This window comes from Colossoma macropomum, unplaced genomic scaffold (genome assembly GCF_904425465.1).
Source record: "Colossoma macropomum unplaced genomic scaffold, Colossoma_macropomum, whole genome shotgun sequence".
NCBI lineage: Eukaryota > Metazoa > Chordata > Actinopteri > Characiformes > Serrasalmidae > Colossoma > Colossoma macropomum.
The window spans coordinates 2,562,501-2,579,104 of record NW_023495515.1 but is presented as its reverse complement, the minus strand read 5'-3'; the positions used below and the strand labels follow the sequence as shown (position 1 = coordinate 2,579,104).

The following is a 16,604-nucleotide window of genomic DNA, read 5'->3' as shown; positions in this document are numbered from 1 at the left end:
TACTCAAATTACAGAAATGAGTCGAGAGATGAGGAAGAAAAGAAGCTAAAAGCTGAAGTTAGCATGGTAGCTGACTATGTAGGTGTCTTACCTCAGTTTGGCTGCTTTTCTCTGGCTGAAAGGGTTAAAAATGGTAATTGGTGTCCGTTTTGTTCAGAATAAATGTAGAATTGCTGTTTTCTGTCTGCTTTTGTTAAACAATTACGGTAAGATTTATATTAATGCTAGGTTGAATATTAGCCTGTAGGTCAGGGGCTAGCAGTCATAATTAGTTGACACCACAGGGGTTACTGATGGTTGTTTGATGTATTTGTATACTAAATGCTGCTAGTATAGTGAGATAACATTAACCTAACCTGTCCATCTGTGCTGGTCCACCTTGTAGCTGAGGTTGCGAGGTTGGATAAGTTTACGACACATTGGCCAAAATCCCATTCAGCCTAATGATATGCTGAAATCTAAATACATTATTTAGGCTAGTAGCCAAAAACAACATGATCCAGCTGAGTAGCATAGCATTTAAACTGGAAGCTCAACGTGTAGCGAGTCTAAACAACGATTTCTACCATTTCTCAATTTCCCATTCAGGCTGAATTGGATTTTTACCGATGTTCTGAAAAGCTTGCCCAACGTAGCGACTGTCGCTAAAAAGAATGCATTTGTGGGCGGAGTCTTCTGGTTGTGGCCCCAGTTCTTTTAAGGGGGTCTCTAAATTGAGTCAAATTTTGTAATTGTTTTCTCTCTTTCCTTCGTTCTCCCTCTCTCTGGTTATTCTCCATGCCCCCTCTCTCTGTAGGACCCTGTACATAGAGGGTGAGAGGAAGCTGGATTTTTACGGCTGGGCATCAGCGATCGAGAGGGCTGCTGGGAGTTCTGGAGATACGCTGAGTCAGCAGCAGCTCACCGAGGCCGACATACCGGTTATAGTGGAGCGCTGCATTCACTACATCACACAATACGGTAATGTATACAGTGAATTCATTTCTGTTTCGTTCTCTTTTACTTCTGTCCTGTGTTAGGTGTCCGTTAGTGGAGAACCCAGGAAAACCCTTTCTTTCCATCTGTGCTTTCATGCTGCTTCATTTTGTTTTGATGTGTTTCATTTTATTTAAGTTAGTTTTTTTCTGTTCCATTTCATTTCCATTCTGTTTCATTTCATTCTGTTTTGTTTCAGTTCCTTTTATTTTATTGCATTTCATTCCATTTCATTGCTATTTCTTTTCAGCTTATTTTGTTTAGTTTCATCTCTATCCTGTTTTAATTCCATTCTGTTTCACTTCTACTGTTTGTTTTTCATTTCATTCCATTTCAGTCCCGTTACATTTAATTTCTGTTGTTTATTTTCTTTCATTTCTTCCCATTTTATTTTCATTCCACTTCATTCATTTTAATTTCATTCTGTTTTGTGTCCATTCTGTTCATTTTTCCACTCATTTTACTCCATTTTATTTTAAATTTACATTTAGCTTTATTTCCATTTTATTTCCATTCTGTTCATTCATTTTGTTCTGTTTCGTTTCTACACTGTTTATTTTCAATTGATTATTTTTAATTTATCCCATTTTATTTCCATTTTATTTGTGAACGTTGCAGTTAATCTTGTTTTATTTCCATTCCAACCTCATTCTTTCTACTCCTTATTAATGTAAACTCTTCTGTTCTGAGCTTTGTGCCATGCATGTGTTTATTTTGATTCGATGGCTGAGGGATTTTGGCAGTATAGACTCTAAAGACAAACACTGAGGCTGGTGTCATTTTACTCAGTGCAAATGAAAATATTTTGGATCTTATCACTATATTATTTCAGCTGTAACTGCACTGGAAGGTCATTGTTGAGTTTATCGCAGATTCTTCTGGATTGCAGCTGTTGCTTTCTTGGTTTGCTACCTTATATTATTATGCTACTAAATATTTGGGCAAAACAGAAATAATTATACCGCTCTCTGTTCTGCATTTAATAGGTTTTAGTCGTATAAGTAAATCATAAATGTGTAACAGGTATAATAATAATAATTTTTTGTTTATGTAGCACATTTTTAACACAGCTTTACAAAATGCTTTGCAAAAAAAAGCGACTGAAATACAGAGAAAAATATGATGTAATAGAATTTGACTGGTTCTGATTAAATCAAGCTAAAATACAGAGGAAAACTGATTAATAAATCAACTTGTGTGCTTTGGGTGATAAATATTGCATATCTTTGTGTGGAGAAATCCAGAAATGTTAAGATTCGAAGGAACAGGGAGCTCTTTTGCAAGAAAATTCCAAGAACAAGATCCACAAAACTGCCAGACATTCCAACAAAAGCTTACAAAAGGCAATACTGAGCTCCGAGATTTACTTCCCAATGGGAAAGACAAGTGGAAACTCCAGTGTCTGCTTTCAGGCGCGATGTGGATTTATATCAAAACAAACTGGACCTCTGCAGCCCACAGGCTGAGTAAGATAAGAGCTGATAAGAGTACTGACATGGGGAAGTTGGCGCTTGGTGAAATGATTGACTCCTTTGCACAGCGCTAGATTTCCCCCCGTATCCTTACAGGGCAGGACTGGAGAACGAGGAACTGACTGGATAGTTAATGTTTAGAGATTTACATGCAGACCAGACGTTCATCCAGTGCCTTTCAGCTTGGCTAAAGCAGCTGCCCACTCAAAGTGGGGAACGTGATGAAAATGTGCGTGATAATCGATGGAGCTCTACAGAAGCAGCAGATAGGGACTGTGTGGAAAATGATGGTGTTTTTAATCCTTCCTCCTAGAAGAAACGCTTCCTCTCAGCAGCCCCATTTATCACAGGCACTGTCGGATGGTCGTATAACCAAACTGTTTAGCATACAGACTCCATTCAGATCGTTTCCTGTAGAATTTCAGCGAAGTTTTCGGTCTTTTTCAGTTTCATAACTTTATACTTTTAAAAACATTTTAGCTAAAACTTTTCGATTCCAGCTGCTGGTGATGTCATGCTGCCCTTAAGGCTGATTGGCTGAGCTTGTTTAAAATGTCTTCTACTGCACGCTGCTCTCCCTTCCAGCCTTCCATTGATTTTTCTCTTCGCTTTCTGTTTTCAATCTTTTTCCCCTCTTTCCATTCCCTTTTTCCTTTTTTATCTAATTCGTCCTCTCTGATTCTTTGTCCCTTTTTTCTTTCTTTAATTCCTATTCTTTCTTTCATTTCTTTTTCTCTACTTTCTCTTTCTTTCTTTCTTTTTCATCTTTCCTTTCTTTCTTTTTCTTTGAACTTCTTTTTTCTTTCTTTCTGACTTTCCTATTCTTTCTCTTTTTCCTTCTGTTTTCATTCTCTTTCCTCCCTTTCTTTCTTTTTCTGTTTCCTTTCTCATTTTTCTTTCTTTCTTTCTATGTTTTTTCTTTCTTTATATGTTTATATAAATACTATATGGCCAAAAGTATGTGGGCACCTGACCATCACACATATACAAGCTTGTTGAACGTCCCATTCCAAAACCATGGGATTAATAAAGAGTTGGTCCCCCTTTGCAGCTGTAACAGCCTCCATTCTTCTGGGAAGCTTTCTACCAGATTTTGGAGTGTGTCTGTGGGAATCTGTGTCCATTCACTCAAAAAAAATATTTGTGAGGTCAGAGGTTGTGAAGGCCTGACTCGTAGTCGACGTTCCAGTTCATCCCAAAGGTGTTCAGTGGGGTTGAGGTCAGGGCTTTGTGCAGACCACTGGAGTTCCTCAGCAGTGAACTCGCCAAGCCTTTATGGAGCCCAGTTCAGTCATACTGGAACAGGAAAGGCTCTTCCCCAAACTGCTGCCCAATATGCTGGAAGCAGATCATTGTCTGAAATGTCTTTGTATGCTGTAGTATTAACATCACCCTTCACTGGAACTGAGGGGCCCAAACCCTGAAAAACAGCCCCAGCCCATCATCCCTCCTCCACCAAACTGTTGGCACTGTGCATTCCAGTAGGTAATGTTCTCCTGACATCCACCAAACCCAGACTCATCATCAGACTACCAGGTAGAGAAGCTGATTCATCACACCAGAGAACACGCTTGCACTGTGGTGGTGTGCTTTACACAACTCCAGTCAACGCTTGGTTTTATGCATAGTTATCTTAGGCTTGTGTGCAGCTGTTTGGCAATGGAAACCCATTTCAGTCCTGGCACACAGTATTTGTGAAGATGTTCCTTTCAGAAGCAGTTTGGAAAGCCGAAGTGAGTGATTCAACAGGACAGGATGTTTTTACTGGTGTGTTGTGTTGTGCCTGCTTTACACTCACAAAAATTTCACAAACTGACTCTGTTTCACAACAGTAGCACTTACAGCTGACCAGGGCAGATCTAGCCAGGCAGAAATTTCACAAACTGACTTGTGGCAGAGGTGGCCACCTCGTACTGAGCTCTTCAGTACGACTCATTCTACTGCCAGTGTTTATCTATGGGGTTTGCACGGCTGTGTGCTTGATTTCACACACCTGTTAGCAATGAATGTGGCTGAAACACTTGAACTCAACAATAAGGAGGGGTATCCAAATACTTTTGGCTATACAGTGTATATATTAAAGCATAGTGTGTTTTTCTTTGTATGTTTAAAAAGCAGAATTGTACAAATATCAAAATTTATGGGCACCTATCTGAGAGTTTGTGGCCTCCGTCTCTCTGTTTGCCCATCATTCCCAGCGTGATGCATTCATTGCTTATTGGATGGCTGGTTTTATTTGAGTGAAAGCAGCCAGTCACTCTGCTTTCCGCTGCCAGCGGTTAGGGGCTAATGACATTACTGAGTGAGTGAGAGAGAGAGAGAGACATTTGGATGAGTCGGTAACTGGCTTCTTGTGACTGCTGTCACAGGAGAACTTCACTCAAACAATGTTTTCTGCCCTGTTTAACTTCTGTCTGTCTCTCTCTTCCTCTGTCTGTGTGGCTTTTCTTCCCTCTCTCCCAGTGGAGAGCTGAATGTTGTTTCCTGCTGTCATGCTGGCACTCTGTAGGTGACTTAGCTGGATGAGAGAGAGAAAGTGAGAGATACTAATAATGACTGAGGTTTAGTGACAAGCTGTTTCTAAAGAAAGGGGAAAGGGAAATTTCACGGGTATTTCAAAATTACTACATAATTCAGTGGCTGAGTTGTGAACAAAGTCATTGAGAGTGGTTTGATCTGAAATGGTTCATTGTTGAGAATTTTACAGTTGGCCTGGGTTATAGAGCGCTGTAATCGGATATCATTGGTGATGACCATGGTGATGAGGAAAAGGCGATTTTTGCTATTTTGGGAAAAGAACTGAGAGAGAACTAGAGAGGACTAATTTACCTTTAAACAGCTTTTAAATATGTTGGGAAATTGGGGTTCATGTTTAAGAAGTTTGCAGGTCCCAACAGATCAGAAGAAGGTAACAAATGATATGAAATGGTTTGTACACATTAGATTGTATTCACTTTCACTGTTTAAACATTGAGTTATAGCTTGTAAATCATTACAGATCAGTGCAGTGAACTGTAAACGGTTTAAATGATCATAAAGTTTATTATGTAATTGTAGAAGGTCTCAGTCTGAACCTCCTCCAGCTGTACAGACAACATCAACACCATAGTCAAACTCATCCCATACTGGATTGAGCATGTCGGGTGTCGCTGCACTCACGGCTCTTTCAGTGCGAATCACACTGCACAGTTATGACGGATTCACTCTTATTGAAGTGGAGAACGCAGAACGCTTTCTGCTCAGGGGTCTCATCTCCTCTCAGACTGAAGGGAGCCATCTTCCACTGACAGTCAGAAACTCTATGACCCCCTCTTTCAATTGGATTGTGATTGGTTCCTAGGTGCCTCACGGTTGTAAAAATATGGGGCTTTTTTTTTAATCACCCTGTATATCTAACATGTCAACATGGCTTTAGAAACCGCTTGCAATCTAAGGTTTTTCCTGCAGGGAGTGCTGTTAGCACGCAGCTCATCATAAATCTGCACCAGAAGAAGCTCATGAATTTTTACATTTTTACAGTAATGCCTATTAAAACAAGAGGTGAAGTATTTTTCAAAAGATGTTGGGTAACTGAATACTGTTGTTTAGTATGTGGTCATATTAAAGATTTTCATCAAAACATTTATTGTTCAAAAAAATGCACATTCACTGAAAATAGAATAGGAACCCAAAGCTGTAGCGGACACGTGTATTTGTGCATGTATAATCGATAATCCCGATTTTTACTTATTTTTAGAAATCATCCACGTTTAATTTACAAACACCTGCTTCTTTACAGTGGTGATAAATGTAATCAGGGATCACAAAGTCTACAGCATCGTTTTATTTACTATCCAAAACTAACTGAATCTACACGTCTTCTGAGCTTTTTGTATAATGTTGATGATGGTAAAATGTGGGAAATCTGAAAAAATAAGATGTGCATTTACCGCTTTTAGGCCAAAATCTCATCTCAGAACTGTCGTAAAACAACGTCTCAGACATCAGGCTGTGTTTTCATGATCGTTTCATGTAATAACTTTCTGTGAGGAAGCTTTTAGAGGCTTTAAACTCTTCAGACGTCTGGTTCTTATCAGTAACACTGTGAACAATTCTGACTCTGTACGTTTGTCTGGAACGGAGCATTTCACACAAACCACTCTAAATGACTTTGTTACATTCATGGAATTCCCCTTTAGTGTTTAATGAGATTGACCTGGCCAAATTACTTGTCTGAAGGCCAAAGTGATTTTAAGTAAAATTAGATTAAGGACAAGTCTCTGAAGCTTATTGTCAAGCCCTGAACCTTCAGACACCTAAGATGGCTGGTCTACTAAATTTGGGGTAAAGGGAGAGTTGTGTGAATTTGATCTTTTGGTAACACATTCCTTTTCACAGTATACACTGACCACTACGCTGCTGTTGTGCATTTTAACCCTTCAGACCACTCTGTGCCCTCTGCCGGCTGCTCTGCTCTGAGGTGAATTCAGACAGAAAACACAGTCGCAGCCATCTTCGACTCACGTTACACTGTAGATTGTTGAATATTTCATTTTGTTGATCTGAATATTCCAGTTTTCAATGTCTAACAAAAAGTTTTACAAATTTGCACATCCTTTTTTTTTACGATGAATCCTCCAGCGAGGAGGAGGCGTACAGCTTTCCAAGACGTTCTGTTTATCACATATGGACAAAGAGGAGTCTGACAGGATTTCAACTCAGCTAGACAGCAGCGATGATATGGAAACGAGTTCAGGAGGCAAATGTTTTTAAATTTTTGTTTACTGATTTAGAATCTTTTCACAAATATTTTCGCGGCTTTACTAAACACGTAGCTAATTTCATGCTCCTTGTGTTTATGCTCCATGGTCAGTTTCAGTGACTTGGCATGTTATTTTTGTATTTTATACCAGCTTGTTTATTTATGGGGAATGTCATAGCGCGTGTGGATCAACTTAACTGGTCAGCTAGCCTGATATCTCCGTGTTTTGCCAAGTCTCATTCTCTCAGCTACACTGACCAAACGAGAGGCTGAGGACGTTCAGCAGTGAATCTAGAGCCGAACAAACTGTTCTGTTTTTGTCCCTTTGTGTAAACACTAGTTATCTTTTATTTACGTCTCATTATTCTTGCTTCTGTCTTCAGTTCATATTTATGGGGGGTCTGTGTGAGATTATAGCTGGAGAGCGTTCTTAGACTCTTTAAAATGCAGCCTTTAGATATGCGGGTATGACGTGGTGATTTTTATCTCATTTGTCGCATTTGTTGCTAGGACATTGGTTCAGTAGTACAACTTCAGTAGCTGCTGTAGTCTGGTTTAGTTTGTTTCAACTGTTTGTTTTCCTGTTCTTATTTCTCAGTATTCTAATTTTTACTATGTATTTTCAGTACTACATTTATAATGGCTACTACCGTTTCAGTGCTCAAAATTTGACTGTTCATCTCCAAATAACTACCTCAGTCCCCCTTTACTCCCGAACTGACAGTTCTGTGTTTATCAATCCCTTGGTATTGTTTTTATATTAAAGAGGTGGGACTCACCTTTAAAATGAACTCAATCTGTATCTGTCATTTTTACCTGCTTTTGTGATACGTTTTGTTTAAAACAGTGATTGTTAAACCTCGGAAATGGTCAAGAATGCACAAGACTTTAACTGCACAAGCGTTAATGAACATGTGGTTGTCCTGCAGGGCTGACGTCTGAGGGTATCTACCGTAAGAGCGGTGTGAACAGTAAGATCGCCGCCCTGCTGGAGGCTTTCAGGCGGGACGCTCGCTCTGTGTGGCTGAAAGAGGGGGAGCAGCAGGTGGACGACGTCTCCAACGTCCTGAAGAGGTTCTTCAGGGACATCGAAGAGGGCCTGTTCGGCCAACAAACACCCAACTGGCTCAGCACTACAGGTGACACCCACCAGGTTCAAGAGTTTGAAGTAGTATGTAAACAGCCCATCCACCTAATCAGCCTACAGCAGTTGAGCCCCCCCCATTCACATTGGCGTTCTTCAGGGTCCTTTTTGAATGTGGCAGCCAATCAGCACATGGCTCATTTACATACCAGTCTTAAAAGCACAGTAACGAAAACAGCCTGTTTAATTTTCAGGGGTTAAAATGTTGGGAAATTGTCATGTAAAAATGAATTACAGTTGTTGGTACATGAAAACAAAAAAACTGTTTTAAGTGGAGCTCAAGGGAAAATCTGAACCTATCAACACCAACAGCAAAGGAGCTTCACCCTAAAAATACAGTCCAAGGGGCAGATTTACTAAAAGAGCCTCATTACCAACGGTCCACAGTTTGCGCTGGCAGGGTTGGCCCATCTAGTATGTCATGCAAATGAACACAGACGCAACTTTACGACCAGCCAAAGTCCTTACAGGAACGTCTGTTCACTCGGCGGCCATCTTTGCACCGCTGCCGGGCAGTTATTTCCAGCCATACAAGACCAGACTCCTCTCTCTCTATGAATGAGGAGAGACCAAAAATCTCGAATTTGAAAGTCAAATTACTGTTTGAAAAATGTTGAACTCCCCAGTAAAATCTGACAAAAACCTCATAAATAGCTTGTAGTGTTTTGATTAATACACAAAAAAAATTTCAGGTTGCTACTGTACTAGTACAGATCCCCACAACCAGGGGAGGCTGCCAACCAGCAAGCTGATAGACTCTTTTTACTGAAGGTGGCCTTGTTGAGCGTTACCAGCTTTCCCCATTCATATACTCACATTCTTTATGTATGAAAGCCGGTTTCTGATCGATAAGAGAAATAAAAAAAATGTTTGTTTTTTTCCTCCTCTCTATTTCTGGCAGCAGTATCCAGATTTTACTTATGTCAAAAATTTGACTTTTCATCTCCAAATAATTACCTGTGTTTTCGATATTTCGACTTAGTATGTTGGGATAATGTTATTACTCTTCAAGAAGTCATTAGTCATGTTGGCTCCAAAAACAGACAAGCTTTTCACAGGCTTTAAATAACGCAGTCAGTATTGATCAGTCTTAGTAAACTGGATTAGGTGCTTCATCATGATAATCTCTTCTTAGTATTATGCATCTGCTAAAATGGAAAAGCTTGGGTGGCTTGTAGCCTAGTGGTAGGAGAGGTACGCCAGCGGGTACGCCTGTGGGTTCAAATCCCAGGATTGACTTTTTTTAATAGTGATTTAGAGTGGTGAAATGCCTGGAGAGAGTCCTAGAGAAACTTTCCCAAACAGAATTGTTAACAATGGTGGTGATAGGAACCAGACGTCCGAAGAGTTTTAATGCCTGTGAAAGCTCCTTCACAGAAAGTTATTACATGAGAGGTTATGAACGCACTGCCGGATACCTGAGACATTGTTTTACTGTAGGTTTTGAAAAGATTGTGTATTTTTAAAATTTATTTATAGTGTGAGGGGTACATGCAGGGCGTTGTAAAGCGAAACAGTCCCCAAAGAAAACAAATTTTCATTACATACAAATAAAACCTCAGAAGACAGTAAATAAAAGTATTTGTGTTGCAGACTTTGCGACCCCGGTTTCTATCACCACCACTGTAAAGAAAACAGAGTTGGTTAGATTCTCTACAAAGGTCCACTTCACGCCAGGCCACTCTGAATGGGTTTGTTTTTGTCTCAGTGATTGAATTAAGCAGAAAAAAATGAAAAATGTGTGGGATTTCCCTTCAGTGTGCCTCAGAGTGGAGATGGACACAGGCAGAGCAGCAGGGCAGCTATGTAAAAGCTGTATTTCACATCTGCGACGGTCTTTGTCTAATGTGTGTTGTATCTTGTGTGTGTTTAGCTGTTTCGGATGAAAGCAGGAAGATCTCTCAGTATCAGTTACTCTTCAGCGACTTGCCTAGAGTCAACAAAGCTACACTACGCACGCTGGTCAATCACTTATACTGGTAAGACACAGACGCTGCTGTACGTTTAGAAGGACGCTGTAAAACTATGTGAACGCACCCTTCCTCTTTTTTGAACTGTTGTTCCTCATTGTCAGATGTTATGAAACGGGTGTCACATTGGCACATTTTAACTCTTTGGTTGCTGGTTGTGTGTGTTTTTACAGCGTTCAGCGCTTCTCGGAACTGAACCAGATGAACCTTCATAACCTGGCCATAGTGTTTGGGCCGACGCTGTTCCAGACGGACGGTAAAGACTACAACGCCGGGCGTGTGGTGGAGGACCTCATTCAGCACTACATCACCATATTCCATGTGAGCTTATACACATATATCATCATATTCAGCAGAACCCACGCAATACATATAGGACTTATTATTATGACAAATAGGTACTTATAAATTATATATGTGTTATAAATTAGTAGGTGCTGTATGGCTTCATCTGGTATAGCAGTGGTCAGAGATGGTTCAGTCACATTTCAAATGAAATTGAAAATGCATCAGATCTTCAATGACCTCCCACTGTCTAGTCCATTACAGTGTTGATAAATACCAAAACAATGTTTTCATATTCAAATAATGTGATCCTAACGCCCCCTGGTGGAGACTATCAGTGTTTATCAGCAACTATCAGTCATTTTTAAATATTCTATCAAATACCGAGTGTTTCAGTGTTTATAAGGAAAAGAATGATTCAAGACGTTCCATTTTAATGGTTTAATAAAAGAAAATCAGCGGTGGAATACAAATCACATGAAATTGTCTTCTGTGGAAGAATATATAAATAATAATTACTTACATAGTTTGTGGTATTTGGCTCAAGTCACACAAAACCATGTTTTTTCATGTTGTTCTGGCTACTATGCATCCAGTCATCTGAGAAAGTTTGTACACCCTCAGTCAAATTACATTGTTGATTTTCAAAAGAAAAAACTCAAATAAAAAAACATAAAATGTGCCATAACTTTTGCACAAGCCACGTTTTATGTTTTATTTTTTCCAGGGCATTAAATTCAGCAGATAATCAGTAATTGTGTATTAAACTGTGTGGGAGTGCCTCCCCTTAGATGTGTTAACTTATTTACACTACGAAATCAACAAAGACCAGCCCAAACTTTCGCATACAACTGTAGCTTGCGTATATGGATCACTATACCAAACTGGTTCAAAATTCATTTCAGACTTTCAGCTAGACTTGAAATGTGTAAATGGAAATGTGAACTTTACTTTAAAAGAAAAAAAATACAACAAATTTACAAAATATTTTCACAAGTGTAAATGTAGGGGTCAGGGTTTGGGACACTCGCCTCTCAGTGGAAAGTAGCCTATTAATAATGATTTTGTACATATTTAGCATATTACTCAATTAGTTTAGTGCTTTGGGTTTAAATAAATCATAACATAATACTTGTGAATATCTAAGATTTGAAAACGAATTATTTTCAGTTTGGACAAATTCGGTAGAAAGAGCTTCACCAAAAAGCCAGATGGCTTTTTTTTACTGAAGGGTTGGGATTTCTGTAATACCACCACAGTGCTGAACGTTACAGACTATTCAATTCATATTTCAACAGTGAACTGCCTCCTCTATATAACGTAAGCCGTACTAGTTTCCTCTGACACTTATTTAGATTGCATCTGGCATCAAGAACAATAGGCCTCATGCACCAGTGTCTTCCTAAGTTTCTTCTTAGACGTGTTCTTAGTGAAAGGTCTTAGGAAAAAAGTCTCCGTCAGATTCATGACGTGTTCTTAAACCGCAGAACTGTTCACCCCTTTGAGCTCTTGAGTGTGTGTAGATTCTATTTTTACCAAAGAACAAACCCCACATAAGAAAACACCCAATGCTGTTACTTCAAACTAGAGCACTAAATTACTATAGTTATTTATAGATTTCATAATTTCTGAATATTTTAATGATTTAATTTGTCAAAAAATCATTGCAGACCTACAAAAATGAGGATATATTTGAAGTAAAAGAAATTTATTCTTGGAAACAGTCGATTTGCCCACCTGTGAAGGATGCACTGCTCTGTTAGTTTGCTCACTCATGTAATGACTGTCTAAATAAAGAGCTGTGACACGTTTCCTCTGTGGCGTTCTCACGCTCAGCGCTACACACTTCCACTCCGAGTGCATCGGGTGCCGTCAGCTGAGAGCTGAGCCCTGTGTTCGCTTTGAGTGCACTTCACTGCACACAAGTACAGAGACTGGTAAACAGCCACAGTGTTCGAGTGCTAATACAGAGGACAGAAATCAAGCCGTTTCTGACTAGAATGAAGGATTTTCTTGCTCCTTTTGTCTGATCACAGTAGCTGCCCTCAGATGACGCCCTTTTCAGACTCTCTCAAGTGTCTTATAATTCTTGTTTTGCAACAGTGCAAAAAAATAGAGCAACTGAAAAGCATTGCTCCAGCCTGAACAATGCCTTTCACTTTTTATATATATATTACTTTTAATGTAAGTTAATGGAACCACACTTTTTGTTTTTGGTCATTTCTTTTGAAAGAAACACAATGTAAAAGGCAACAGGCATTTTCAGATCATGTCAAAAACTGTAAAACGACCAAAATGGAGATACGAGGTTTTCTTCCGACAGCAGCGATATGTGCTCTAAAAAAGGAGTGTCATACATCATGCACAGCTGACCAACCGGGGTCAAAGGAAATCTCTTTAAGCACAAGACACAACAGTAATTTTTGATTTTCTAACCACCCTAATTTTAGCGGAATATATAAAACATGCTTCATTTTCTGACCCTGGATAAAACCTCAGAGTGTAAACTGGTCAGTGACTCAATCTGAACAGATCTGATAGCCAGAGAAAAAGGTAAAAACAGCAGGTAAATAAAGAAAAATAACAAATCAACAGCTTTGTGATTAACTGAGTTTATGGCAGGAGCACAGTCGAGCATGTTTACGACCTGAATACCCAAAGCTACCACACTCATCACATTATGTTACATACTTTTATTGATCCAAAGGAAATTGGTCATTTTGCTGGTTATCTAACACAGAATCACAACAGAGTGGTGCCGTCTGGGGCAGTGGGGGGTTAGGTGCCTTGCCTGAGGGCACAACCTGATATACCCAGTCAGTCCTGGGATTTGAACTCACTACCTTCTGGTTTCTGGCTCACAATTCCTAACTAAGCTTCTATACTTATGTGAATTTGAAGGGCTCTGCTCGAGTCAGTTCAGCAACAACTTGCAAGCTGTTTAGTTTGTTAGTCCCCAGTATTGCTCCAAAATGTCTACAAAATCAACGAGAAAGTGTGAGATAATGTTTTTATAATGTTAGGACCTTAAAAGTTGTGCTGTATTCCCGACCTCAAAGGCCTGTGTGTGTGTGTTACAGGTCAATGAACAGCAGTTGAAGACCCAACTTGACGAGATCACGTACATCATTAAGCTGAGAGACAACCTCAACCCTAAAACGGGGCCGGTGGGTGTGCATGTATGTGTGCATGTCTATGGCTAACACAGTGAACTGAACAGCACAGCTCAGTCACACTTCCTCTTAACTTTCTTCGTGACATTTTTGATAATGGAAACTGTGAGATAGAAGCGCTTTGATGTCTTTTTAAAGCTTTCCTCTGCTTTGTAGGCATCATTTAACTTCACATTCAGATTCTCAGCCAGCTGCTTTAAGCACCGCATTGTTGTTAAGTGTTAGTACAAAATTTAATTTGAAAAGTCAGAAAATTTATGATGCTCTGTCCTAACGCCAGTTTTTGACCTAGTTAAACAGTCCTAAAGAGTCTATTAACGAGTTAATTAGGTTCTGATAACTTTACAACTGGAAAGGTTTCCAAACTTCTGCACATTTTTTTTTTAAGTCAAATATAAAAAAAAACAGCAGAAAACCTGTATTTGGATAATTATTTCAATGTTAAAAATATGTAATTTAAAATTTACATGCCCATCCTTTTGCACAGTTGTAGGGGTGGTGAAAAAAAAACAGAGACAGCCCTTCATTCATTTAATTCACAGTCAAAACACCCATCAAGTAAAATGTATTCATTTTTCAGCATCAGAAAAAAAGCAAAAAGCATATTTAACAAAAACTGTGTTTCTTTTAACCGTCTGTGTGGGGGGGGTGTGTTCATGTGTGTGTTTTCAGGCCAGTGGTGACTTTATCTGTACAGTGTATCTGGAGGAGAAGAAGGAGACGGCGGAGCAGCATGTGAAGGTGAATTCTGCCCTCAGAACACAGCAGGAATATAACTGTGTTTTGCAAAGGCTTCGCATTTAAAAGATACAATAGTAATTATATCATAGTGTATATACAATGTAATATAATATATAATAAGGTAAAAAATAATAATAATAAAAAAATATATATATATATATGTATAATGTAACTCAGTGTCTCTGTTAACTCAGTTGTAGTCGATCTGTCGAAACGTTTGATGTCTGAAGTTTGCTTCTTTAGTTTTACACTGGAGCTATGAGGATAATGTAGCCAACAAGTCATAGAAGCTTAAGTAACAGTTATCATTGTACAATCTTTATGCCTAAATCTTCACACACCTGCCTCAAACTGGGTTGAGTTGTTATGTACTATCAAATAGACTTGTTCATGTGGTTTCTGACACTGTATGACACACTGAAATGCACAGCCAAAATCAGTATTTTTATTTTGGTGAATTGATCCTTTTGACCACTGTGATAACATAAAGGTCTAAACTGTTTACAGCTCTTTGCTGCTAAAGTAGTTATCAGTGGGTAAAAGGATAGATTGGCCAAATGTACAGTAAACAGTCCAGCTTTCTATACACTGTTAGCCATGTTAGCCTTTCTGGCCAAACTGTCTGTTTAAAAGTCCTGACCTCTGACCTTTGTAGATCCCTGCTACTATGACGGCAGCTGAGCTGACATTTGAGATTCTGGACCGGCGGAAAATCACAGTGAAAGAGAAGGACTACTGGTGCTGCTTCGAGGTCAACGAGAAAGAGGAAATAGGTTGGTCTTAAACACTACTGAAATATATACCATAGGATATAGTTTCATATATTGTAAAAAAGATTTATATAAATGATAGTAGCTGGTTACGTGTCTCACTGTTAGTGAATGGCTAGACTTCTTCTCCGTCTCCATGTGGAGTATATAAGTCACACATTACCACCGAGTGTACCAAAGCAGCAACTGTTCAAATGCCAAAGTCTTTGCTGGTAATATTAGACTGAGAAACAGAACAAAGCATTTTATCATTTTATCTTTTTTATCCTACTGAAAGCAGATCTGATCTATAATGTTATTCAAAAGCAAAATAATACGGAAAATAAAAAATAAATAAAAATGTATTTTTCATTTTGTTGCATTCTCTAGTCCAAACATTAATCAGTTCATTCAAGTATTTATTCATTCATTTGCTGCCTCTCTCTTTCTCTCTCTTTCTGTTTTCAGAACGTCCACTGCACTATCAGGAACGTGTGTTACCCATCCTGCACTCTCTGGGCACAGACAGCCACCTACTGGTGAAGAAGAATTACTACATGGAGGCCATGCTGGTCTACCTGGGTAAGAGACAGACACTACACTCTCCTTTACTGGACTTCATCTATAAAACACTCATCACTTTAAAAAGGAGCTTCAAAATACAGTGTGCACTGAGACTCAGTAAGATCTCAGATAAACAGTGCTAATTTATGTGCGCAGTAGATTTATACGAGCTGTGACTGTTTTGCTGGTGGTTTACGAAGGATAAATATGACGATGTGCAACAGAAAGAAAACAATATGTAAATGAGGCTTTTACATGTGCTACAAGTTCTCAGTAGTCACAGTGAGTTTGGATCTCAAAGAGGTGCTGATTAAATATAAGTGTATAAAAACCAACTGAGGGAGTCAGGAGATGATGAGGCATAAGAGCAAACTTAAAAATGACATCTAATAAAATATATTATTCCATTCACGCTCTCACTGAGAATGTCAGTGTTGAAAGGTCAGTAATATTGAGTGCGTGTTGATATGTCTTTATTTTTTTATATTTCTTTGTCTATGTCTGTTCCTTTAGGCTGTTTTTTGAAAAATCATGGTGCTCCTACTTCTCCATGTGGTAAAGTTTTTTTAAAACTGTTTTCTTAAATCTGACTTTTGCTTTACTCCACTTGTGACACTTTTGGTCAGGTTTTTTATTTTTCTACCACACACATTTCAGTGAGCGAGTGAGTGTAATCACTGGAGGGCTGCATTATACGAAATGCATACTTCCTTTTTCTATGCATTTTATACAAGATGAGCTTTAAACTAAAAACACACAAATATTAGTCTACACAGTAAAAATACACTGA

At 38.9% G+C, this 16,604-nt stretch overlaps 1 protein-coding gene across 1 annotated transcript in view; it reads left to right on the top strand.

Annotated features, from left to right (window-relative positions):
* Window positions 1-16,604, top strand: part of LOC118802270 (arf-GAP with Rho-GAP domain, ANK repeat and PH domain-containing protein 1-like) — a 155,507-nt gene that overhangs the window by 117,154 nt on the left and 21,749 nt on the right. Inside the window, 8 exon segments of the mRNA XM_036562750.1 lie at window positions 797-960; window positions 8,118-8,327; window positions 10,206-10,311; window positions 10,476-10,623; window positions 13,668-13,766; window positions 14,433-14,501; window positions 15,157-15,274; window positions 15,719-15,832. Of these exon segments, the coding sequence (XP_036418643.1) occupies window positions 797-960; window positions 8,118-8,327; window positions 10,206-10,311; window positions 10,476-10,623; window positions 13,668-13,766; window positions 14,433-14,501; window positions 15,157-15,274; window positions 15,719-15,832 (1,028 nt within the window).